At 54.5% G+C, this 25,496-nt stretch overlaps 2 protein-coding genes across 2 annotated transcripts in view; one reads left to right on the top strand and one right to left on the bottom strand.

Moving 5' to 3' along the window:
- TBCD (tubulin folding cofactor D) overlaps positions 1 to 25,496 on the top strand; it is a 102,566-nt gene that overhangs the window by 16,945 nt on the left and 60,125 nt on the right. Inside the window, exons 7-13 of the mRNA XM_079798159.1 lie at positions 414 to 543; positions 7,929 to 7,974; positions 9,363 to 9,495; positions 11,745 to 11,881; positions 12,980 to 13,040; positions 14,089 to 14,163; positions 16,177 to 16,271. Of these exons, the coding sequence (XP_079654285.1) occupies positions 414 to 543; positions 7,929 to 7,974; positions 9,363 to 9,495; positions 11,745 to 11,881; positions 12,980 to 13,040; positions 14,089 to 14,163; positions 16,177 to 16,271 (677 nt within the window). The remainder of the gene's footprint in view (positions 1 to 413; positions 544 to 7,928; positions 7,975 to 9,362; positions 9,496 to 11,744; positions 11,882 to 12,979; positions 13,041 to 14,088; positions 14,164 to 16,176; positions 16,272 to 25,496) is intronic.
- On the bottom strand, positions 16,284 to 25,280 carry ZNF750 (zinc finger protein 750). The gene is made up of 2 exons (XM_079798160.1): positions 18,937 to 25,280; positions 16,284 to 18,791 (listed from the first exon to the last, which is right to left on the bottom strand). The coding sequence occupies exons 1-2, from the start codon at positions 20,376 to 20,378 to the stop codon at positions 18,080 to 18,082; spliced, it is 2,154 nt and encodes a 717-aa protein (XP_079654286.1). The 5' UTR covers positions 20,379 to 25,280; the 3' UTR covers positions 16,284 to 18,079.

Raw genomic sequence — 25,496 nt, 5'->3', positions numbered from 1 at the left:
GGATGTGGGGCCGTGGACACCAGCTGGAGCGCTGTAATGGGGAAGGGAGACCCACGGCAGATGCAGGGAGAGCGATGTGGGGTCTGCTGCTGGGCCAGGCCTTGCGTGTGGGGGCGTGGCATTCCGGGGAGGAGGGAGGGCTGAGGAGTGGACATTGGTGGGGCCCAGGGCAGCCATGGGGATAGGTCAAGGTCGTCTTGTGGCGAATGGGGCCTCGGGATGAGTGGAGGCCCAGTGGGGAGGAGAGGGGAGTGGTGGGGACTGCGCGTGACCTCAGAGAGGTCTTGGTGGGGAATCGCTACCTGAGGACCTCAGTCTGGGCAGTGTCTTCGTTTCCTAGATTGGGGTGTTGGTGAGTTCTCCTACGTTGGGCTTGGGCTGAGCTGCGACCTGCCTGTGTTCCCTTCTGGCAGGTTTATCACACGGCCCGATGTCAAACAGAAGATGGCGGATTTCCTGGATTGGAGCCTGTGCACTTTGGCCCGCTCCTCCTTCCAGACCATCGAGGGCGTCATCACCATGGACGGGATGCTGCAGGCCCTGGTAAACACCGCCCGGGGGGAGGGGGCTCTTTAGTGGTCAGCTGAGGAGCTACACAGTGGGACAAAGTCTGTTGACTCTGTTCTGAAGTGCTTGGAACACAGGAAGGCATTCAGCCCTGACAGGACAGTGAGCCAAGTGCCTTTTCGCTGCTTTGGACTGGACCTGCGGCCTGCCCAGGGCTGGCCGTGGGTTGTCAGCGAGGGCTTTCTGCTCCAGTGGAGATGGGCCGCGTCGGCCTGCGTGTTGCCGCCAGGGGGCAGTGGTGCCCAAGGAGCTGGGGCGAGCAGGCCCATGGGCGGGCTGACGGGCGTGTCCTTCTGGGGTTTCCTGCTGTAAGGGAGTATAATTATGGGAACGGCTCTAATGAAATCAGGCAGGTGATTTAAAACTTGATTTTGTGCAGATACTCAGGCTAGGGTGTTTGTAACAACTGGGCTAACTGCAGAGCTGACATTACTCTTTCCTGGCCGTCCTGCTTCTACCTAATGAGGAAAGTTCCCTAGAAGAGGGGCTGCCCGTGCATGAAGCTCTGGGGCTGGCTTCCCCTCGCAGCGCTGGTGGCTCCACCTGCTCTGTAATTGCAGTGGGTGATGTGGGGGTGATGTGGGTCCTGCCCTCGTCTGTGAGGCTGTAGAGGCCGACGGCCCACTTTCAGGAGAACAGGACACTTTGGACTGTTTAAATGGAGGTGTTTGGACCCGTGACTCAGTGTGATGTCATGCTCTTGGGTGTTGTCGGCTGTCGTTGGCTGTTGCAGGTTCTGATGAGGTGTAGGAGGCCAGGAGGGCTGGTGGAAAGTGGGGCGATGGTGTAATTACCCAGGCAGTGGGCACGGGATGTGGGAGGTAAGCTGGTGATGGCTGGCCTGCCAGGGGCCCCTCGCAAGGAAAGCCCTTTCTCCCCAACGCTCTGGGCACCGAGGGAGGTGGCCGCTTGGTCTCTGTTTCTTTCATGTTACCATTGTCTTCAGGAGGGATTGCCATTCAAATGATGAGAATATTTGAGACATTTAAAAAGAAAATCTGGCCCAGCGAGCGTGGCTCAGTGGTTGAGCACCGACCTATGACCCAGGAGGTCATGGTTCGATTCCTGGTCAGGGCATGTGCCCGGGTTGAGGGCTCGGTCCTAAGTGTAGGTCATGCAGGAGGCAGCCAATCCATGATTCTCTCTCATCATAGATATTTCTACCTCTCTCTCCCTCTCCCTTCCTCTCCGAAATTAGTAAAAAAAAGAAAATCTGGAAAAACAAAACATTTCCAGAATTCCTGTTGAAGTAATGTGTTTTTCATGCTTTTTTCTATTCTATGAATAGATGTACGCTCTATTTCAGCTTTAAAAAAACTGTTGTGGTGATGGTAGATCCACTGAACTATACATCTAATTCCAGAATATTCTCATCACCCCGCAAGGAAACTCCACACCCATCAACAGTCTCCCCCACCCTTGCCTCAGCCCCCCATGAGCTCCTTTATTCTGGGTGCCTCACAGATGGAGGCATACACTGCGCCCTTGGCCTCGGTGTCTGGCTCCTCAGTTAGTGTGATGCTGTCAGGCTCACCCACAGGGTGCCTTCAGCTCGTTCCTGCTCACGCCCGGATGATCGTCCACTTCTGGGGCTTAGCTCTTGTGGTTGTGGCTAATGCTAATCTGAACTTGAGTGTAGAAGTGTTTGAGCATGTATATTCCGTTTTCTTGGGTAGGTAACAATTGTTTTCTAAAAACAATGTAATTAAGTGTTTTTGTTTATGAGGTCTTTAAAATTTTGTCTGCACATCTGTCGTATTGATGAACACGGGGTGTTCTGCTTGGGTAGATACACTGCCTGTGCCCTCAGGGGCTCTCATTCCAGCTGCATGGCGGGGGAGCGGGGTGGTGGTGGTGGTTAGGATTTTACTGGGATTTTCGGTTTAATTGCTGTGATGGAAGTTGGCCAGGGGGAGGCTCTCCTGGGAGGCTGCCCAGTGTGGAGTGCAGGGAGGGGGTGGTGCAGGTCATGGCGTGTGCCCACTGGGCCATTGTGGCGTGGATCCTGAGGCAATGCATTTATGTTGGAGGCGGTTCTGGTGAAGGAGGGTGGATGGGGTTGAGAGGGTTTATTTGAAGGTTTGGGTATAAGTGGAGTCCTAATTTTTTTCATGAGTCACTTTAAGAAGTGTTAGGTCATGGAAAAACCATGGCAGGTCTGACAAAGTGTAGCTGGGGCCTGTCAGTCAATACACTGTGGCCTGCAGGGGAGACTGGCAGACCCACCCGAGTGTGGCATCGCCCTAGGCACCTGCAGGCAGGGAGGCAGGTCCCCTGTGCCAGGCAGTGGGGGTGGTGGTGGGGGACCTGTGTGCTCAGTCCCCGTGAGAATGCCCCAATGGCTTCCTTGTCCCTGGGCTCCGGCTTTATTTTTATCCACCCGATCATTAGTGTGGGTTAGGTGAAACAGGTGAACTTGTAACAGGTACTCTGGAAACTAGGAGATGAGTTTCATTTCCCTTGAAGCATATTCCTTGGCTTGAGAAGGTCCTGGGGCCACTCTGTCCACAGGTTTCTTTTTCCTCACATTTTTGTTGATCATCTTGTGCTCTATCTCAAGAGTGTTCCCACATTTTCTGTTTGATTTTTTATTCCCAAGCGGCAGGCCCGGGCATTAAACAGCAATACCAAGCCTGCTTCCAGCTGTGGGAGGGGCTGGCATTCTCTCCTGTGGCCCCCACCAGCCGGGGTGGGGAGTGCGCTTTATTTGGCTGTCGGAGCTCCATCCTTAGGCGAAGGGAAGTCCTCTGTTTCCTCTCCCTGAGGGGTGAAAGGACTTCCTCAAGGCTTAAAGAAGCTCAGCCTTCTGCCCACACCCCTGTGTGGGCAAAGGGTGAGGAAGGTGTGCCCCCTCCCCAGGCAGGGTGCTGGGTGGTGAGTGGGCCGCACCTCAGCAATCTGAGAGACAGCTGCTAGAGAGAGTGAGCAATTGCCTGACGCAGCCGTGGAGTTCCTGGGAAGTGAACGCATGAAACTGCCGGAAGCAGTGGCCGCAGGGCAGGCACATCCCTTTTGGGAAGTCTAGGGTCTTTCTGGGGTTGTGTCCTGTGTCCTTGTCTTTAATTGAAGGAGCAATTTGGCCTAATTGCTGTTGCTGCCACCTGGGCATGAGGAAGCCAAGCCGAACGCAGAGCTCTCCTGGGCGAGCGAGCGGTTTCGCCATGAGCTCGTCAGACCTGAACCGCAGAGGCCGGGCGTCTGCCGTGCATGATGAGACTTGCAGGCGTGTTGTGCTTCAGGATTTCAGCTGCTCCCTTTGATGCACTTGGCTTCGTTTTTATCCACCTGTTCATTAGTGTGGGTTAGGCGAAACAGGTGAACTCGTAACAAGTACCATCGAAACTAGGAGTTAACTTGTATTTCCCTTGAAGCACATGCCTCTTGCAGCGATGATTTTTAACTCCTGTGGGAGGGAGACAAGTGTTTGGCAACCTGATTGCACTGCAAGGCCCTTTGCTCCAGCTTTTAAAGCACCTTCGGTTTAGTCCCGACCAAAACGTTAGGATTGATGCTGAGGAAGTTCAGGGAGGAAAACAGAAGTTAAAACAGAATGGCTGTCACGTGGCTCTGCTGTGGCCTTGCTCACTCGGTGGAGGTGCTGCCATCTCGGCTTGCACGGTGATGGGAGATTCTGTCTGCGTCCTGCAAGGGCTGGGATGGGGTGGGAACGCCTCCTTCCCCGGCGAAGTGCTGCTGCTGCCATCTGGGGCGCAGACTGCTCTCCTGTTCACCAGCTGTTAGGGTGGCATCTCCCCTTCACAAGGAGTTTTTTGTCATGGACAAGGGGCTACCTCTTGTTAGAGGGGAAACAGTAGCAAACAGCCACGTATAAAGCCTGGTCAGCAACAGGCCGAAAGCACCTGCAGCCGCCCCAGTGCACTGTGAGGGGCCGTGCACAGCCTCTGCCCAGGTGGGAGCAGCTGCCCCAGGGCCTGCACCTCCCAGCCCAGCGTGGAGTGGCTCTGCCCTGGGCACTTGGCTGCCCCAAGGAGGCTGATGTAAGTGGGCCAGTCTGGAGCCTGGAGACTCTGTAGCAACACCAGTGACCCCAGGCAGAGGTGAGCGCCTTGCTCCACACCCACCTTGGAGGGGAAATAACAAACCTCTTAGCTCAGAGGGTGGTGTGAAGGCTAATTACTGTCTGTCGCTCTTTGAAGATAAAAAGAAGCCACTTGATTATCCAAAACAGTTCTCAGGGTGGCTTTGGTTTCTTTTCTTTTAGTGTTCCGTGGAGAACAGCACCCAGTGGTTTCCTTTAAGGTTCAGTTTGGCCAGAGGACAAATTGTCCAAATTGGGCTTCTTAGTCACAACACTAGCCTGGGGCAGGGTTCTGGGGGAAGGAGACTGTGCTGAGAACCATTTGAAGAGAACCATTTGAATTGTGCAAATATAGAATTGGGGGGGCGGGGGGAGGAGGTATCCTCAGTTTCCTCGTGGGATTAAAGATGCCGAGCAGCCACCTCTGACACTATTTTAATTTCATGTAACTCAGCATTCTTCGCGGAGCAGGCAGCACGGGGGTGCTTAAGTCCTGTTGAAACCTGTGTGCTGTGGGGCACGCCTTGAATTCACTGGCAGGCTGGGTTGTACACCTGCTGTGTACTGAGGCTACGTGTCCTGCTGGACAGGTGTCTGCTCCCAGGCAGCCTGGCCAGGCCCAGGCTTGGAGGGCAAGGGGCCTCTCTGATGGGGGAGCACAGAGAGGGCCCGTGGCTGGTGTCCCCTGTTCCTGGCCCCTGGCCTCCTCTGCAGCCCTTGGGGGGCGCCTTGCCGCTTCCTCCAGCTTGCGGCTGCCTTTTTAAGGGCATGGTTCCTGCGGACCTCGCCCTTCCCCTGATGCAGGTGTCCCTCAGGCTCTGTCCGTGGGCGGCTGACGTTTCTCCCCTGATTCACCCTTGACCCTCAGTTCTTTGTTTCTCCCCTTGGTCCTGGGCACCCCTGCTTCACACCCCCTGTGTTCAGAGTTGTGTGCTTTCTGTCGCTTCTCCCTCCTCCCCAGCCCTGCAGCAAACCAGGGTGCTGGGTGCTGGGTGCTGGGTGCTGGGTGCTGGGCTGTGCGGTGAGGCTCTCCCTCCTTGCCAGGCTTGGTGCTCGCTGGCTGCCCCACGGCGCTGTGCTCTCTGCCCAGTGTCAGTCTGCTGTTATTTCTTGGGGCGGCGGCGGCGGCGGGGGGCCCTTTGAGATGCCCCTCACTTTCATTTTTAAGTCAGCAGAGCTCCAGGCTGCAGTCGGTGGTAGTGGAAGGAGCAGCTGGAGGGGGCCTCGGGCGGGAGTGAGGGGATCCTGTGTAACGTGCTTTGGCTGTTCCGTGAGGGAGTCAAGGACGAAGCCCCAGTTCAGCCTTGCTGCCCTGCAGGGAAGGTGTGGCCCTGGGTGGGCTCTTCCCACAGGTGAGGGCCATGGGCCGTGCCTGGAAAGGCGTCCAGCCCGGAGCTGGTTGCTTTGGGTGCCGACGGTCCTTCCTGTTTGTTTCATCCTCTTCGTGTGTCATGACTGCCACAACAGGGCATGGTACCACTCTCAGCTTTGGGGTGAGACCAGGAGCACGGAATGAGGCAGCCCGTCCGCACGAGCTCTGTCCGGTCTGCTCGGAGCTCTTCCAGGGGCCAGGCACAGGGCGGTAGGTGCCCAGCGGGGTCCACTGTGCACCACCTCACAGGAGAATTCCCGGGCGCCATGAGTTATGTGCTGTGGGGCCCTTTCTCCCTGGGCCTGGGGTGGAGCTGCTTTTCTTGGCCCTGACTTGATGGTGCTTCAGGGAACCTCGGACCAGCATCTCCTGCTTGGCAGCTGGGTGGACCTGCTCCTGAGCTGACACTGTGATTCACCCGCCGGGCGCACATGCCCCGGGGAGGGGAAGCGGGAGGGTAGCAATCAAAAGGGGTGGCTGTTTAGAGTGATCACCAGGAAACTCAGCTGTTTGCACCTGAGCTGGGCTGTTTCTAAACAACAGATGTGCGGGCATTTCTCAGTGTGTGGTGCTGCTGTTCCTCTCACAGCCGGGTGCCCTTGGCCTCTGTGACGCGTGTGCTTTCTGCACACTGCTCAGTCTGATGCCTTCTGTCCGACCGCTTCCTCCCGGTGCTCGGCTCACAGTCTCGGAGCGCGCTCCTGTGAAGGGTAGTGGTAATGGCCCCATTTTAAGTGAAAAACACCCACAAACAAAAACAAAGTCCTTATCCTAGTTGATTTTTGTTCCTCCTTTTTCACCCCTTCTGCCCTCCTGGTCTGCTCATGTCAGGAATTTGGCAAATAAAGGATGTTTAGCTCTGGGTGGGTGGCTCAGTTGGTTTGAGCGTCATTCTGTACACACACACACACACACACACACACACACACACACAAAGCGGGTTCGATTCCTGGTCAGGCACGTTCAGGAGGCAACGGATCAATCAATGTTTCTCACATCGATCTCTCTCTCCCTCCCCCCTTTCTTTCTTGCCCTTCCTCTCTCTCAAAATCAATAAAAACATTTCCTTGGTCGAGGATTAAAAAAGAGAGAGACAGAATGCTCACCGGTGAGAGCATTTCAGGTTCTTGCTTAGAGAGGGAGACCAGAGGGGCTTTGGCAGGAGTCGGTGCTGCCCGCTCTTTCCGCACCATTGGGCGTCTGTCTGTCCTTCCCTGCACACTTTCCGTCCTACTTCAGGCCTCTCATTAGCTTTCCTGGAAATGCCTCATACTTAGTTTCACCCCCTTCCACGTGCCCTCTTTACTGCGCAGTGTCAGTCTGTCCAGTTAGAATCTAATGGTTCACTGTGTCCAGGGTTAGGCAGTAGCCCCCTTGCCTGCAGGGTGACATTTCAGTCCCTCACAGGGTCCCTAAGTAGGGAGTTCATTATGTCAGCTCACGCCTGTGGTTTAAAACAGCAGCTGCTGTTTGTGTGTGGATTCTGTGGAGAGGCTGGTAGGCCTGGACCCCGGGGGTGTCGTGTCTCTGCTCCTGATGCCGGAGGCCTTTATCGACTGAGGATGGGTGAGGCGTCAGACACAAGTCCTTGGGTCCTACCTTTGTGTGCCACCCTCGGACCTGCAGCGTTTGTCCTTGGGTACCTTTATGTATGCACAGGTACTCGTAGAGGCCTGGTGAGGTGCCTTACTCTCCTGATAATTCACTGTGGGCACGTGTCCCGATGAAGCCCCCCCATACGTGACCGCACCCCTATTTACGATGCCCTTTTGGAGGCTCCAGTCTCTGTAACTTCTTTCATCACCTTCAGAAGCTGCTCTCTTGCTTTTCGGTGATGAGTGTCCAGAAGAGAAATTCTGGAAGGAGCAAAGGATTGTTTTGATTTTTTTTGTTCGTTTTAAATTTGTAAATGAATCGGCAGCATTTTAATAGAACTTCTTTTTTTTTTAGGCACAAATATTTAAGCATGGAAAACGTGATGACTGTTTACCCTATGGTAAGGCTCTTTCTTAAGAGGGTGTGTTTGCCAGGGGAGTTTATCTGAGTGTGCCTGTTTAACGTGTTATTTGCAGGTGCAGAAATCCGTAACATGCTGTATCAGGACACTGTCCTAGTTTGTAGTGTTTTGTGTGTGTGGGGGGGCCGCTGGGAGGAATGAAAAAAACCTCGGGGGGATAATCTGACTTTTGGGCTTTTTCCAGGAGGTCAGGGCTCCTGACGCTGGGTCTGGATTCCAGTGACTCGGCCCACTTCCTGGGGTCCCAGTCACAGCTGTGTTCTTCCTGTAGATATGGCCACATCTTTTGTGCTTTTATCTCATTCCCTTAATATTATATAGAACCTCAACTTATAAAAATAAGGCTGCAGAGAGGTGTGCTACCTGGATGCAGAGGGATTTCTGTGTTTTAGAAGATGTATGAATCAGATTTGACTAGTAGGGTCTATTTTCTAAAAGGTGTTTTCATTATGGATACTTTGTAGCACGTATAAAGTCAGAGAGAATGATGGTACAGCGAACCCCATGTTCTATCCGAGGCCTCAGACTGCCGTTCGTGGCACTCTGCTGCTGCTCCTCACCCACCCCACGCTGCCTCTCTCTGCGTCTGTGTCCCTAACAGGTAGGGACTCTTTTAAAGACATAACCTGATATCATTATCACACCTGAGAAAATGAGCAGTGATTGCCCAACATCTTCACATGTTGTCCTCAGTGGACTTGTATACACAGGGCATGGGTCTGTTTTCAGTTACCACCCGGTTACTCGCTGCACACTGGGCCTTTCAGGAAATTACTCCGATGCTGTTACAACTTGTCTTGAAACCCTGCCCTCCTTGTCTCTCACATGAGATGCCATTCCATTCACCGTAGTGGCCTCAGCTTCCCCCGAGGTTCACCTCATTCCCCCCACCGGCCCTGGCAGCATTTCCCTGCCCATGGAGACCACTCCTGGCAGGCAGCCTCACCCCCGCGGCTGTGACCACTCCTGCCTGATGCTGGCTCCCCTGTCAAACAACAGCAAACAGCAGCGACCCCAGAGCCGTGTGTGTCATGCTTTGTAGGCTGTAGCGTAGGCTGTTCTCTGCGGAGAAGATCCTCTTCTCCTCCCTCTGGGGCTGCCCTGTTCTCCCAACCTCTGGGTCTGCTGCTTCACAGGGAGGAAGTTGAGCAGCTTCACTCTCGCTGCACTTGGTAAATGACGTGGGACGAAGGGGTCTTCGTGACACAGGGCTTGGGGTTCATTGTGAACTGAGGCCATCACTGCATTCGGGGGTCCTGTGGGAGCGTCTGTGGTTTAAATGCTGTAGACATCAGACACAGATGGTGCACATTGGAGGTGGGGTGGGTAAGATCCTTCCACCAAACTGAGTCGCATGTTGTTCGCAGCTGCCACTGTTCTCAAGTGCCTGGACGGCTGCAGGATCCCGGACAGCAACCAGACCCTGCTCCGGAAGCTCAGGGTGAAGCTGGTGCAGCGGCTGGGCCTGACCTTCCTGAAGCCCAGGGTGGCCAAGTGGAGGTGGGTGGACCGAGGCGTGCCGTGTGTGGTCTGCGCGTCACTTGGCGGGGCCATGTTTTGTGTTTTTGGTGGTGAAGTAGACTGACTGATAGAGTGTCCTCTGCTTTCATTTCTTCTCGAGTGTTTCTGATTTGAAAGGAACCGCCAGGTGAAGAGATGCACAGGGCAGGTGTGGGACGGGGTGGACCTTCCATGCCCTCACCAGGTGTCACCTCCCAGCACCACCTTCTGTTCACCAATCTGGAAGCTTTCCAAACCCCATTCTTTTGGGTTTTTATGGAGGCTCCATTACACAGACATAATTGACTAGATCATTAGCCAATGGTGATTGATTCAACATCCAGTCCCTTTCCCCTCCTAACCCTCCAGCCACAAGGTTTGTTCCCCTGGCAACCAGCCCCCTTTCCTTAGGGGCTTTCTAAAAACCACCTCATTAACATAATAAAAGACCGCTTAATCCAGAGATGGACAAAAACCCAATACACAGGGTAGGACAAAAGTAGGTTTACAGTCCTGGCTGGTGTTGCTCAGTAGGTTGAGCATGGGTCCATGCACCACAAGGTTGCTGGTTCAATTCCCGGTCAGGGCACATGCCAGGGTTGGGGGCTCTATCTCCAATAGGCCGTGTGCACGAGGCAGCTGATTGACATTTCTCTTTTACATCAATCTTTCTCTCTTTTTCTCAAATAAAAAACATAAAAAATAGGTTTACAGTTAATATGGAAAAGAATACAAAAGTTAACATAACAAAAGACAGTTGTTTCACATACCACAGCTGTAAACCTACTTTTCCCCACCCTGTATATTTATTATAAATCACAGTATCACAGCTGTGTAACAGAGAACCTAAGACTGAGCAGCTTAAACAATGCCTTTTTTTTTTTTATAAATATGTTTTATTGATTTTTTAGAGAGGAAGGGAGAGAGATAGAGAGCTAGAAACATCGACCAGCTGCCTCCTGCACGCCCCCCACTGGGGATGTGCCCGCAACCAACGTACGTGCCCTTGACCGGGAATCGAACCCGGGACCCCTAAGTCCGTAGGCCTACGCTCTATCCACTGAGCCAAACCGGTCTTGGCAACAATGCCTTTTTAATACCATCGTTTCTGCAGGTCGGGAATCTGGGTGTAGCTTTGCTGGGCCATCTTGTCCGGGGCTCTCACAAGACTTCTTGAAGATGTAGACGGGCTGCTGCCATCTTCAGGCCAGGGCAGGCGAGCTTCTCCCCCAGTTTTCTCCCAGGGGCCTCTCTCAAGGCAGCTCTTAGAGCGGGAGGGTCCGTGGGACACAGGCCAGAGTCTCTTCATGGCTCATCTCAGGGCCATGTCCCCACAAAAGCCAGTCACTGGGTCGGGCTGAACCCCAGGGAGGGGTTGTGTGAGTGTTTGGAGGTGGGCCACCCAAAGAGCTGCCTGCTAAGCTGGAAACCGAGACCCAGAAAGAGACTTATCAAGGCCACAGCTGAGTGTCCGCTGGTGTTCGAGTCCTGGGTTCTGGAGTTGACCTCAGGCTGCAGCCCCCAGCACTTGTTCTGTAACTTGACTTGGGCACTCTTAATGCTCCAGGCCTGTCCTGGCCACCCACGAGGCAGGCCCTGTGTGCTTGCCACCTTCCAGAAGGAAGGGCCCTGGTCTGAGTGCCTGGTGCACATCCTCTCACCCATCATTGTTGCAGCCCTCTGTGTCGGGCATTGTTTAGGTGGGGAAACTGAGGCAGCAAGAGGGTCAAGAGCTGGGCAGAATCGTACAGCTGAACCAGCCTGTGCTGGCGGGAGATGGTGCCGTGGCCTCTGCTGGCTGGGGAGGAGGCTGGTGGGTGGCGGGAAGAATCTGTAGGGGCTGGCAGTGGACTAGCTGGAGCGCTGGGGTGATGGCGGGGCTGGGAGGGGGGGCGTGTGGCAAGGTGCTGCCAGCTCTGAGTGAGGATGAGGCCTGTGGGTGGTTCCAATGCCGCCGGCTGCTTTACCACCTGCCTTTCCACCTGCAGACGTGGCAGCTGGCACTGAGGACTCTGAGTCTTTGGGAGTTCGGGTCTGATTCTGTGGCTACGGTTAGTCATCTTCTCCTGGTGGTCTTGGCTGATGACAGTGAATACTGTTTTCTTCCTTCCCATTGTGTCCCTACAAACACCTGCAATTTCCGCAGGTTCAGATTCCAAGTGACACTCAGGTGTCGATTTACATTGTCAAGATTGTTTGCTAGGCTCTGAGCTAGACAGTGGGCCTAAGGTCAGTTGTGGTCCCTGCAGGTACCAGCGTGGCTGCCGCTCCTTGGCTGCTAACCTGCAGGCCAGCACCCAGAGCCAGAGGGAGGCCCGGACACATGTCGAGACTCCTGACAGCGAGGAGGGCTATGACGTCCCCGAGGAGGTGGAGAGCGTGATTGGTGCGTGCCCTGCAGCCTGAGCGGCTGTCTGGGTGGGTGGGAGACGAGGCTCTGGCCCCACTTGCTCCATGCAGCGCTTTGGTGGAGGCTCTGAGGTCAATCTGTTGACTGCACCCCCACTTTCCCATTTGTGCCATTGTCACATGACCTTCTTTGTGTCCATTGAGCATGTGGCCTGCAGTCCAGCCCCATCCCCACGAGAACATCCATACCCATGGCGATTGGGGCCCTGGACCCCGAGAATCCCACTGTTGACCCTCATTTCCACCTCACTCCCTGTGTACCTCCAACTTCAGGCCTCACCTGGAGCTCCGAGCTCAACTTCCTTGGCCCAGCCACCCACTCCCACCTCACAGAGCTCTCCACCTGCCCCACTCTCACCCCAGGTGGCAGCTCCTGCTGAACACAGGGGCAGAGTCATCAGCAGAGTCTGCTCCCCCACCCCTGCCTCATGGACCAGGCCCCACACGCAGGGCCGGCCTCTGCCGACTCCTGGTCAGTCTCTGGCTCCCACTGGTGGGCTCCCACCCTGGCATGCACTGCTCCAGGCTCCCTGTGCTGAAGGCAGTCTCACCCCTCCCTGATCGCACCCCCAAGGTCCCAGAATGCCCATCACAGAGAATTGTCCGCCTGCACAGGCTCCTGTTCCTCCTCCACGGCAGGTCTTCCCGGGGCCCTCCGTCAAAGTTCCACCCCCTGGGCTTGTAAGGCCCTTACCATGAGGGCTCTCACACCGTCCACCTTCCTTCCGGCCGGCCTTCGTGTGGCTCTTCCTAAAGTCTGGCCCATCCTCAAGACCCTGTTCCCGTGCAGCTCCTGTGTTTTCTGGGGCCCTTGCTCGCTGGCTCAGGTCCCTGTTGACTCTGGCTTTCCTGGTGCTTTGTGCCGTGGCCACTCAGGTGAATGTGCTTCCGAGGCACATGGCAAAAGTTGGCTTCAAATGATTTAGAACAGAGAAGGAAACGTTCTTTTCTTGTCGTGAGAATTAACGTAGTTCCCTCCATGGAGCGCGCTCAGTGAAGTGAGGGGTGGGTGCCTGAAGCTGGGAGGGAGGCAGTGACTCAGGCACTCACGGACCTTCCTTCATGTCTTCTCCAGAGCAGCTGCTGGTCGGGCTGAAGGACAAAGACACAGTCGTGCGGTGGTCTGCGGCCAAAGGGTAGGTGACGCCATCTCGCTGAGAGTGGGGGCTGGCGGCTTGTGAACGAGACCCCTCACCTAATTCAGCACTTCATGTGGAATCTGAGAACTGGGGCTTTTTCTAATTTACATTTGTTGTTTTATGTCCTAATTTTAAAGATAATCACTGAGGTTGACTTGCTCCTTTATTTCTTTGTTTTTTTTTTGGTCTAGAATGGGCAGAATTAGTATATGCCAGTGTGCCTGTCTCACCCGCCCGTGTTCCCACCCCCACAGACACTCGAGGCCCCATTTAATCCCGGGGTTCCCAGGATGGGGCTGGCCGGCATCCTCTGTTATGCCTACACAGAAGGCGCCGCCCAGCAGGGCCAGGCCTCCCACAAGGCAGAATCTACCATAGGGTGAGGGCACTCGGGGTCCCAAGTACACAGTAGAGGTTGAAGATGTCCACGAGCCCTCTTGTGGAGAAACGTAAAATGGAGTGAAGATGCTGGGGGTGGGGGTGGAGGGTGGTGGTGGAGGGGTTTCCCCTAGCCAGAGGTTCCCCTGGGCTTCTCCCCCCTAGCCAGAGGTTCCCCTGGGCTTCTGAGCTGATCATCCAGATACACGAGCACTCAGGCTGCAGGGAGCACGGGCAACCTCTGAGCCCAAAGTCACGCCTGGTTGGACTGGGATGGGCTGGCAGCGAGGGGCCTTCCTGGGAGCTCGGCCAGGACCCGGCCTGGCAGGGGCTATGCAGGGGTGCTGGTCCCACGTCAGGTAGCCTGACGGGAGCCTATGGTTGGCGTCCACTGGAAGTGGGGCCTCCCGCCAGGCGGGAGGGTCTGCAGGTGCTGGGTGCTGCATGCCCACGCTTTGCATCCGTCCTTAGAGGCGCACAGATGTGTGTTTATGGCGGCCTCGTGGCGTCCCGTGGGGCAGTGACTGGAGTGCAGTGTGTGCTCTGGCTTTGGGTCAGCCTCTGCTTCCCCTTCTCTGGGGGGGCAGATGGCTGGATGGCTCCTGGTCTGGCTGTGGCCCCACGATGGGCTGGCGGTGCTGATGAATGCCCTGGCCTTCTCTTCCAGAATCGGCAGGGTGGCGGGAAGGCTTCCCCAGGAGCTGGCCGATGACGTGGTGGGGTCGGTGCTGGACTGTTTCAGGTACGTGCAGGGCGGGGGTGGGAGGGGAGCGGAAGGTGCCCTTCTGGCGGGAGGCGGTGGGTTTTCTCTCCGACCTTTTACATTTTCTTTAATCGAGCTTCTTGTCAGAGCCCCAGAGTTACGTGTGTTTTTGTGTTTGAAGTGAATTTGAGAACTCCCGGTATTTCTGATACGTTTATTTTATCAGCTTAGATTTTGTTATATTTTGTAAACCTTAAGGAAAAAAGTCGGTCTTGAACATACACACACATAGGTATTCTTAGAGAGAACCTGTGGTCTGCACTGTCCCAGGGAGCATTCTGTGGTGATGGAATGTTCTGGATCTGCCTCTAGGGCAGCCACGAGCCACCCGTGACTACTGCGATTTATAAAAAGAGGCTGGCATCACTGAGGTCTGAATTGTAAGTTTTACTTTAATTTTGCCGGATTTCAATGTAAACAGCCACACGTGGTGGTGGTTGTGTTGTACCTGTCCCAGCCTTGCAGGACGTCTGGTGGCAGATGGTCTGCCCTTGACACGGGTGTGAGCCTGGGGCCTGCAGGTTGGGACAGGGCAGAGCCCAGGCAGCAAGGTGCTCCCAGGTGTGTGTGCGCATTGGAGACAGGCGTAGTGAGCAGTGACTCCCGGGGGTTTATGCTGTAAGTGTTCCTGGTTTCAGAAGCAGGTGTTGGAGAACGGGTGCTGTTTGCTGGGCCAGTGGTTGCACTCCTGCCCTCATTAGCTGGTGGCTTTTCGTTTAGGATTGCCACTGAGTATGGAAAGTGCACCGTCAGCACTGCCGGGCGCTCAGGAGTGTGTGTTAGTCACCGAGGCTGCTCCTCGAGCGTCCCTCGGAGCCCGTGCTCCTGAGCAGGTTTCTTCTTGCACTTCGCCTGGAGCTGCTTGGTGACAGTGTCAGGAGGGCAGGAAACAGGGTGTCAGATGTGGGTCATCTTTTTCAGAATAATGGCGCTCACGTGGTCGGGGTGTCTTCTGGTGGAGACAGCTCACTTCCCGCAGAAACAGACACTTCTTGGGAGGCCGGGGCCCTGGACGAGGAACAGACAGTGCGGGCTTCCCTGTCTTACCTGGCAGTTCTGCTGGCTCATTTGAGGGCATCTTCCTGGAGTTCTGTTCTGGTGGCGTGGTGATGGGTGTGCTGATGGTGCTGGGACCCTGCTGGGCGCAGAGGTGTCCCCAGGTGGCCACTGAGGGGGTGGCCATTGTCGTGGCCCCGGTGGAGTGTCTTGCTGTTGAGAGAGGACGGAGCTCTGAGATGGGATTTGGGAGCTTTTCCTCTGGCTCCTTCTCCAGGGATGGCTGTCTGTGTCCAGCTCTTTTATCTGCTTCTTCCCTCTGGTCAGTTAAAGCTCCTTTTTAAAAGAAAATACATTTTATTGTTTTTTTACAGAGAGGAAGGGGAAGGGATAGAGAGTTAGAAACATCAATGAGAGAGAAACATCGATCAGCTGCCTCCTGCACACCCCCTACTGGGGATGTGCCCGCAACCAAGGTACATGCCCTTGACTGGAATCGAACCTGGGACCCTTCAGTCCGCAGGCCGAGGCTCTATCCACTGAGCCAAACCAGCCAGGGCAGGCTCCTTTGTATGGAACTCCCCCTTTTCCTCCCTCCCTTTCATCGCTGCACTCACGGCCTCCCTCCTGAAGCCCCTACCCGACGCATTGAACATTTTCTTCTCCCAAAAGACACATCTCTGGTGAGGTGTGCGGGCCTTTCTCCAGCCCAGCAGTCTTAGTGCAGTTTCTCTTGTCCTCCTGAGTTGAAGCTCAAATACTACAGTGCCTTGATTTTGTCATTTTTATGAACTCTGATTTTGTAGCGGGGCTGTGGTTCCCAGGGCAGCAGCCGCGTGCTCTCCAGTGTGATCCGAGTATTGTATTTCCTGTGCCAGCTGCTGATGTTTTAAATTCACAGATGGGCTTTGGGGAGGCTCTGGGCATCAGGTTTGGGCTTCTGCACACGGGGCCTGCCGGAAAGCTCTGTGGTCTCAGTGTTCTGTGTGCTCTCAGTTTTCAGGAGACGGACAACGCCTGGCATGGTGGATGTCTGGCGCTGGCAGAACTGGGCAGGAGGGGCCTGCTGCTCCCTCCCCGACTCCCGGACGGTGAGTACCTGCTGTGCGTTTGCTTTGTATCGTTGGGACTATTGAAGACGTGGGTGCCTCGTCTCTCCCCATCTCCCCAGCACGGCCTGTGTGAGCCCACAACTAGGCCTGTGCCCTCACTGATGGGCAGTGTTTTAGGAGAGAATGTGCTAGATCTTGCTCAGGCTTCCTTCTTATATGGACCTTTCTCTTTCCTAATTGCTGCTTCTCCCTGCTGTGAAGTGTTTTTTTTTTTTGTTTTTTTTTTTAATTTAATACTCACCTGAGGGTATGTTTTTATTGATTTTAGAGAGAGAGGAAGGGGGAGAGAGAAACATCAATGTGAGAGAGAAACATTGATCGGTTGCCCTCTGCACGCACCCCAACTGGGGATGGAACTCACACAGCCTTCTGGTGCATGGGACGATGCTCCAACCAACTGAGCCACCCGGCCAGGGGAGTTCAGGCTATCTTTTAGGATGAGGCAAGGTTTTACATAAATATTTTTATTTAAAATTTTTTTCTTTTTAGCTTTGTGCTGAGAAGCCTTGTTACGTACACAGGTGGTTGGGGATGGCTTTCTTGTTTAGCAGTGTTTGTCCTCTGACGTCACTGGACCTGCATTTGGTGACCACCACCTGCCTGGTCGAGGGCTCCTCCCGAGCCACTGGAGTGAATCCCACCTCACACCACATGCCTTTCCAGGGCCTTGGCTGACATCCCAGGTGGGGTAAACGGGAGAAACCAGGGCTGTTGTGCAGAGGCTGGAGGAGGAGCTCCAAGGCCCGCCGGCCGCTCTCAGCAGCCCTTCAGGAAGCCAGGCTCTGGAAGCTCGTCCTCCTGCAGCGCTCCGAGGCCCAGGGCCCTGTAGGAAGGCTCAGAGGGGCCCAGGTGGTTCATGCCTGCGCTTGGTGCCCACTGGTCTGCATGTGCACTCGCACGCTCACACGTGTACACACTCACACTCACTCTCATTCTGTTTTAATTGTTGCCTCAGCTCTAGTCTCTTCTTTCACTGAGTTTATTATGGCAGAATACTCTAAAATATAACACAGAGTTCATATTTCTTTCCGTTTTGTGCAACCTTAAAGTTTATCAAGAGTTTATTGGAAAATTGGCAATATATACATCATTTTAGGAAGTGGAAAGTGAGGCTGCATGAATCAGAAAGGTCACTGTAACATCATATGGAATGGACTATATTGATAACTCCACCAGTAAAACATGTTCCCTCCTGGAAATAAATTATCTGTACAAATAGCCTCCTGATGTTTGTGTGTTATTTAGTCACAACAAATCCCAGTGTCCTCAGACAGCACTTTAATGCTGGTGCTGAAAAGGCTTCTAGCATTGCCAGTCATTGTTACTTACTTCACAACACAGTGGATTTAATGACACAGTTAAGACCATTTGTTCTGGTGTGAGAATTGTATTTATAAGAAAAGTATTTTTAAAAGATTTCCTATGACATGGCTTATACCTGAAAGTTACCTTTTAGTCCAACCTATTTCATTCATTTTATTATAAAAATAAAAGCCAGTGTCTAACTTGCCAGTCTTAGAGTAGGAGTCATTCAAATGTTTTTACAGTCCCAAGTGGAAGCACCTTATAATATTCATGCTTAATATTTACAAAAAGTGAGCTGAATTGTAGCCTTTTGTGTTTTTTTTTTCTTTTTCTCTTTATGTGTATTTTGTTTTTTGAGAAGAAAAAACTGCCTGTAAAAATTGACCAGATAAAAAACGCAGGGGCTGTTGCAGATGAGCTGCTCTGCGACCCGCTTCAGAGGTGTGTGCCGTGCCCAGCGCTTTGTGCCGGGGAAGCCAGCACTAGGACACGCGAGTCCTCTTCCGGAGAGTGAACACTCGGGCCGTGTCGCTCAGCTTCGTCTTCTTAGCTCCTTGCTGGGACTTCCCCGAATCCCGTGGGCTTGTCCTCTTCTGCCCTTTGGGTCTGAGGTCACTCTGAGGCTCCTGGCTCGCCGTGGCACTGAGAGCTGGCGTGTCTTGTTGGCAGGTGGACTCCTGGGCCATTGGCTCCCCATCGCCTACCCGGACGGTGCCCGGGCTGTAGGCCGCCAGTTGGCAGAGGGCGACGGCTGCCGTCTGCTTCTGCTCGTCGCAGCTGTCCACTGCCCGTGTGTCCTGGGCCTTCCCAGTGGGGCTGGTCACTGGAACGTCATCAGAGCCAAGGCTGTTTTGGTTCGTCTCTGTATGTCCTGGCTCATCTCCAGAACCTTCTGGCCCGGTCTTCTGATCAGTAGCAGTGGCGGGTTCCGCCTCTGGCGGTGGGCTGTGGGGGGAAGGCCTCAGGGCCAGGGCATTGCAGGGGTCCTTCACCGAGAGGTTGAGAGGCACGTCCTGCAGCTCCGGGTAGTCCGTGTACAGGGGGTCGCGAGCTGCTGCTGGTCTGGTCTCCGTTTTCTTGGAGAGGTTCAGCGGGGCTACCCCGGAGCCGTCCTCTGGGCCGGGCGGCAGGGCCTCCACGCCGCGGGAGGTGCTGCCTGTCGGGGCCGGAGTGTCGATGTCCATGGCGTCGAGTCTGGAAGAGGCAAAGACAAGAGAAGGCTTATTGGGGACGTGATGTAGAAAAGCTGCTGTGGGAAGCTTTTGAGGGAGGCTAAGCTTGCTAACGGAGCACAGCCAGAGACACGGCTGTGGAGGTTCTGACAAGGAGATGTTCTTACCTTTGTGGAGGGCCCTCTCTGTTTTCTGGAGCCTGGGAATGTGGGCGCTCGGTGCTTTTCTTGATGGGCTTGAAGGCTGTGAGGCTCCGTTCTGGTTGCTGGAGCCTTGCCAGGGCGTTTGCCGTGGGCTTGTCCGAGAGGTCGCCCAGCCCAGTGCAGGGCTGGCTTGTCTGTGTGAAGTTGGTGGGACTCGGCCTTCCCGGGGAGCCAGTGGCCGCGCTGCCTGCCCGTGGGCTCATCTTGGTCCCTTCTGTGTCCCTCTGCCTGTCTTTGGAAGGGTCTTCAGCCTCAGCAGTCGGACTCTCTTTCTCAGACTCTGTGTGTTTTTTGTGGGAGTGGGAAGGGTTTGACTTGGATGGACTTGAGGCCGGGTAGACCAGGGCAGCTTCTTCCAGCAGGTGGGAGCTCTGATCCTGTGAAATACCAGGGATAGGCGGGAGTCTGAGGCCATAGGAGGAAAACGCAGACTCTGGTCTGTAGAATCCATAAGGAATTGGCAAATTGGGGTGGTACTGCTGGAAAAACCGGTAATGATCGTATGTCAAGGGAGACGGGTGCAAGTGCTTGGGCATCGGCCCCGGGTGAGACAGGAAATGTCTTTGGTCTTGGGCCCCGTAGACTGACAGCAGGGGGGTGTCACACTCGGGCGAGTTCCCGGCCGGGCGGTAGGGTGAGTAGATGGTGGCCAGTCCATGCTCCGTGTAAAAGTGGGGTGAGTACTCGGGAATTGTGGGGTGCATGTAAGGGGAAAGGGCCCCGAACCCCTTCGTGGGTGGGATTTTGTGTGAAAACTCAGGCGGGAGGAAGGGCGAGCCAGCTTTCCAGGGGTAGGCAGGGGCGTGGAATGCAGACTTGGTGTGGAAAGTGCTGGCCTTGGTGGTGGCGCTGGGCAGTGCCAGGGCCTCGGGAGCCTCGGCGTGTTCTGGCCCTTTGAGTCTGTGCTCTCCGACAGGAACGAAGGCCGATGGCCGCACGGCCCCTTCCAGAGCAGGCGGGGTGCCCGCCGCGGCTTCTGGGCCTGGAGCCCGGTGCTCGGCCTCCTTGTGGAGAGCAGGCTTCTGTCCAGGGCCCTTGTGGGGCCCACGCAGCTGCAGTTCCAGATTCTCCTTGGCATCGTCCTTGGCAAGGCCGAGTGGGAGCTTGGTGTCCAGGTGGGGGAGGCTGTGTGTGGCAGACTTGGAGGAGGTGGGCTTCACTGTGGGGTCCGGCTGCTGCGTTTGCTTAGGGTCTAGAGGGTTAGATTTGGGGCACTTGGGGACCCGGTCTTGCTCCGATACTAGTGTGATGGAGTTTTTACAGAGGCCGTACTTCATGTGGTTGAAGAGGTGGGACTTTTCGTTGCAGGTGAAGGGACACTGGAAGCACTTGTACTTGAAGGGCTTCCCCGGAGGCCTCGGGATGTAATGCGGCTTTTTCGGTTTCCGCTCTTTGAGGAGACTCATTTTCCTCTCTCGGTTCAGGCTCCGGCTTCCAGGGGTCGGCTCACAGCGGGCTTCTGTTTGATTCGCACGTGGTGATTTTAAAGACGCGCTCTTGCTTTCCTTCCCGCTGCTTTTATTTGAAGCCAGCTCCACGCGCTGCGGGTCTGCCGGGGAAAGTCGCGCTCATGGGGGCCTGGGAGCTGCAAAGGAGGAGCAGAGCCTTAGTGACAGGACCCTGGCTTGAGGGCCAGTGGGGAAGCCCTGTCCTCACAGTGATCACGGGGGGGGGGGGGGGGGGTTGACGCCAAGGCACCTGGAGATGCAGGCGACGTAAGACGTAACCACCCCCGTGGGTGCGGGGCAGGGTGAGCCGCCCCCACGCAGAACCACGTTTTCTGTTTTCTCACATCTGACCTGAATTTCCTTGGGGCCAAGAGGAATGTGGTGTGTGGAGTGTTTGGTGTCAGTTCTGAGAATGCCTGTCATTCTTTGAGTTTTGGGAACCTTGTTTCTGGACCTGAGGCCTCAGATGCCAGAAAGGTTGTGGACTGAGGGGCTGAGTGACTGCTGGGATCCTGCCCCGGCCACGCCCACAGCGTTTCTGGCCTGAGTCACATCACAGCGTGGTCTGACTGCTGAACGTGACTGCCGGAGGCCTGGCGCTGTGTGTGTGTGTTCACTTAGAACAGGGAGCATGTAATTATGACGTTCAGGAAACACTGCTCGCCGGGCTGCCCTGTGTAAGCAGGCTGTTGTCTACGTGCAGGCACTAGGCATATATTTACGAATGGGATCCCACCCTAAAGCTACTGATGTCACAGTCACGCCGTCTCAAGTACAGACAGAGTGGGCTCCACACACACTCGTGGTTTGAGGTGCTGTCAAGGGAGCCTGTGAGTGACCCAACGTCTGGTTCTGGTCTCTGCCCGTTTCCACTGCCCACCTGGTGAGTGGTGTGGGGTAGGTCCCTGCCTGGCCAGCAAACACAGATCCCTCTGGGTGGCCGAGAGCGCTGCCAGGGGTGCCTGCCTCTCTCCTGGCCTCGCCTCCAAGTGGCACAACCAGAGCTTTCAGCCCTCCGGCCCCGGCGAAGGCAGAGTGAGTGGTGCCTGTTTTAGAGACGCTGGATCATGGTAAGAGGCCATCCAGCTTTCAGCCTTTAGGAACTGGGCCTTGGGCCACACCCACTCAGGGCTGGCGAGTGGCTGGCAGGGCTGTCCCTCCCAGGGCCTTGGGTCCCAGCTGGGGCTGCTGGGGGTCTGGCCTTCAGGTTACTTTCCCTTAGGGGCCCCCCCCCCCGCCCCCCGCCCTCCAGGCTTCACTGCAGGTCTCAGCCCGGTTTCCTTCAGAGGCTCCGCACACGCACACCCTGGGCTCTCAGCCTGCCTCCTGCCAAACGGAGACGTGGATCTGGGAGGACCAGCCCCTGGAGTGACTGTGTCCCAGAGAAACGTGTGGGTGGGGAGAGCGCCCTGAGGTGTGAGCACTCCATTTGCATAAAAATGGGAAAAGGAAAAGGTCTTTAGCTTCTCTATATTGCCAAGCACTTAAAAACGAGGTTCAAAGGAAATGATTTATCAGAACTTTTCAGCTGCAGTTCTGATTTAAGGCCTAAACAAGGGTGGCCGGATTCATACACAGTCACCTCCTCCACACGGTGGGGAGACACTCACGGGAAAGCAGCCTTTCTGTGGGAACCTACGAGACTTGCTTTCACAGCACAAGGCAGTCTGCTTGGGTCCCACCCTTGGGCGATGAGGTAATGGGCCCTTTCGGGAGGAGAGGTGCAAGTGGGAGGGTGGAGCTTTACTTTTCACTGGATACCTTAAATTCTAAGAGCGCTGTCTGATTTTATTCGCAGCAAACTGGTTTCTCTGCTCATGTATCCATATTTATTAAAAATACAAAGAACCACTCTCCCACCTACAAACTGCCTCTGTGGAGCTATTTTATCACCCAGGTCTTTCAAATACATGTGTGTTTACGGAGGTGGTTGGAGTGGAAAGAGGCTTTGCTGGTGCCTAAGCCTTCCGAGTTTCCGCAGACAGGGGACTGAGGTACGCATATTGGATGTGAGAGGAGATTTCTGGCTGCCCTACAAAGGGGAGAGGGACCCCCCGGGGGGTCCTCCCTCCTGAGACCTTCATCCCCCTCCTCTTCTCCAACCCATGCAGCCAGGAGTTGCACGGCTGTGTCAAAGCCGAGCAAATGACACTTGTAATCATAGCTCCGAGTTTTTCTAATTTCCCCACTTATTATAGCAAAAATGTGAAATGATTCTTTACGAGATCAGTCCATCCCTTGGGGGGCAGATACTCTCTGGGTGATAAAAGCACAATTTCCTTGCCGCCCGTCATCAGGCGACTCCAGCCAGTGCCGGGCCAGCCAGATAAGTCAGTCAGCGGGGCCTGTGGTGGCACGCCTCATTGTGCTCTCTGGTTCTGGAGGCGTGAGAATCTCTGCAAGTCAGCTTCCCAGGGCTGCATCGGATGTGTTATGGCAGAGACCTGAGCACCGGTGATTTCATCACCAGCTGCAGCACCATCCCAATGATGACAGTTGCAAAACGTTTATCAGGTGTGAGCCCTGAGTCCCGGCGATACCGAGAGTGGACTCGGATCCACCCCCTCCAGCACTAACACACGTGAGCGCACCTGAGCGGCAAGTTCCCTCCGGATTTAAGAAAGTTCTGTCAGGTTTAGAAGCAGTCTTAGCTAGCATTGCTAATACTTTCAGGCAGAAATATAAATAGACCCAGGTTGGTTAAAGTTTCTCAAAGATTTATAGGAGGAAGTTATATGTAAGTTATAGTATTACCCAAAGAATACTTTTGGAAATGGTTGTTTTATGTTAATATGTACTTTTTTCACTCACATGTTGTCTGGTCGGCTGGCACCCAGGCTTCAGGGGATGACCCTTGGTGCCGTGTGTGGGAGGTGAGGGTCCTCAGGGTTTTGTTGTTGGAAGGACAGCCCGCACTGGGGTCACGGGTGCAGCGGTGGCATTAACTCTGGGTAAACTGACTCAGGGTTGCACAATCACTCATTAAAACAAGAAGCACAGCGGCTTCAGGTGCCCGTGGAGACAGGCGTAGTTCCCTCGGCTATAAAAGCGCAGTCATGCCAGAGGAACAAGGGGTGAAAGGGAGGCTGTTGCGGGCTTTCGAGGGGCAGCCTATAGAAGGAGGTATGTCTGGGAGCTCTCCTGCCCAGGAGGGTTTACAGGATGACAGAACTAAAACTAAAACTGCTGGTGTCAGGCGTTCCCAGAAAGGGCATTGTTGCCACAACAGTCCAGTCCGGAGCTTTAACTGTTTGTAGCAAGTGGATTTGCATTCAGAGGGAGATTTCTCCGGGGACGGGAGAGGCGCTTCCCTGTCCTTTTTCTGGGACGCGTGTTTCTGAGTTCACACTTCTCTGGAGAGCGGCCTGGCGAGAGCTAATAGAGCAGGACCCTGGGACATGGCTCTCCTGTCAGCATCTTTCACAGTCAGATGTCTGCCTGTTGAAAGGTTTCTGTGACTGTTTTCACCCTCCTGCCCTCCCACTCGGCTGTCTCTGCGGCTCGAAGGGAGCTGGCAGATAGCGCCTGCTCTGAGTGCACCTCCTCTGACTGAGCGGCTCCGCTCGCGGCCCCCTCCATCCCGTCCTTTCAGACTAAGCAGCTGTACCCCAGCGTCCACGCCGGAGGCAGAGGACAGTGGGAGGCAGTGACTTGAAGACAGGCACAGGGGCTGGAGCCCTCACAGAGGTTTTTCTACTTCACTTAAAAGTGTCCTTTTTGTGACTTTTCAAGCATTTTAAACATCTGCTTTTGCTAAGCTGATTGGCTTTTTTGCCTGTGGGAAGAGCTGGGAGCAGGCGTCTAGCTGCCTCCCTCTCCCCCGCTGCGCTCTCCCCAGGGCGTCCGGGCAGAACTGCTTACATGTGGTTTCTGTTGGCCACAGGGCTGTTTGCCTGTCATGAAGCAGGGAACTGCCTCTCACTGTCTCTGACGGCTTCCCAAGCGTGGACAGGCACTGTGGCAGCCGAGACAGCGGTCAGGAGATAGTGAGTGGCTGGCAAGTTTAAAAAGTTTCTAAGGAATTTGAACTCTGAAAAATAGATGAGAGGAGGAGATTTAAAAACAAACTTTGATAGGACACGATAGAGGTTACTATAGCTTAACTTCATGGGACATTGCTGTGCCAGGCTGGTCAGCCATGCCCGTCATGCCGGGAACCTGTGCACTGAAATCCTGCCTCGGTGTGTCCGGAGCCTGGCAGAGGCCTCGTCAGGTGGAACGTTCTGAAGGGCATGCTATAATTACGATATTGTGAGGTGGCGTTATTGCATAACTCAGGGACACGCCATTGTCGCCTACCCACTGGGGTGTTGCAAGAACAAGATTTGTGAGTTTTACTCCAATGGAGCTTTTCCAGTGATTAACCGCCACTCCCTTCCCAGACTTTTGGTTCCTTACAATGCCGGGTAACCTTCAGGACCCCCGTGACCAGGGAGAAGGGCGCTTCCCGCGCGGGGTTTAGAAGAACAGGTCCAGGGAACAACCAGGGGCCCTGGTTTCAGCCAAGGCCCCGCGTCCCTGTCCGCTCTGCACGTTGAGGGCACAGCTTTAACGCTCTGCTGGGGGCTGTCACCAGAGCCCAGGAGCCCACGGTGCCGGCCCGCTTGTTCTCACAGAAACAAAACCAAACCAGTTCAAAGCCTGGGGAAGACTGGTCATGCAAATAAAAGTCAGGGTAGCAAATGCAGACAGAGTTTGCTTAAATGAGGTCTCGTCTCAAACTTGGCCAGCAATTTGGTCAGTAATTGTTCTAATATACAGATTTATGAAACATTTTATAAAGAGAAATAACACATACTTCTTTCTGTACATAGAGGGATCCTCTTTGGTTAAGTTTTTTTTTTTTTAACTTAAGTTACAACAGCACTTATTTAAACTTTAAAACTTTAAAAGGTTTTAAAATTAAAGAAACTATAAAATCAGCAACTGTATAATCACACTTATGTATCTATACGATCTTTTATGTTGAAACTTATAGTTTATTTTTAAGGTGAGGAAACATATAAGCAATAATATAGATTGGAGTTTCGTTTTAAACTGTATGGGCTTTGTGGTAGAAATGAGGAACTTAGTTCC

This window comes from Cnephaeus nilssonii, assembly GCF_951640355.1.
Source record: "Cnephaeus nilssonii genome assembly, chromosome: 19".
Taxonomy (NCBI): Eukaryota; Metazoa; Chordata; class Mammalia; order Chiroptera; family Vespertilionidae; genus Cnephaeus; species Cnephaeus nilssonii.
The sequence above is the reverse complement of the archived record's forward strand: the minus strand, read 5'-3'. Positions and strand labels throughout refer to the sequence as shown.

Coding starts and splice junctions, on each gene's coding strand:
- ZNF750 (XM_079798160.1), bottom strand. CDS start 20,378: ATGAGTCTCCTCAAAGAGCGGAAACCGAAAAAGCCGCATTACATCCCG. Junction 18,792..18,936: donor AGAGAGGGCCCTCCACAAAG/GTAAGAACATCT, acceptor TGCCTCTTCCAG/ACTCGACGCCATGGACATCG.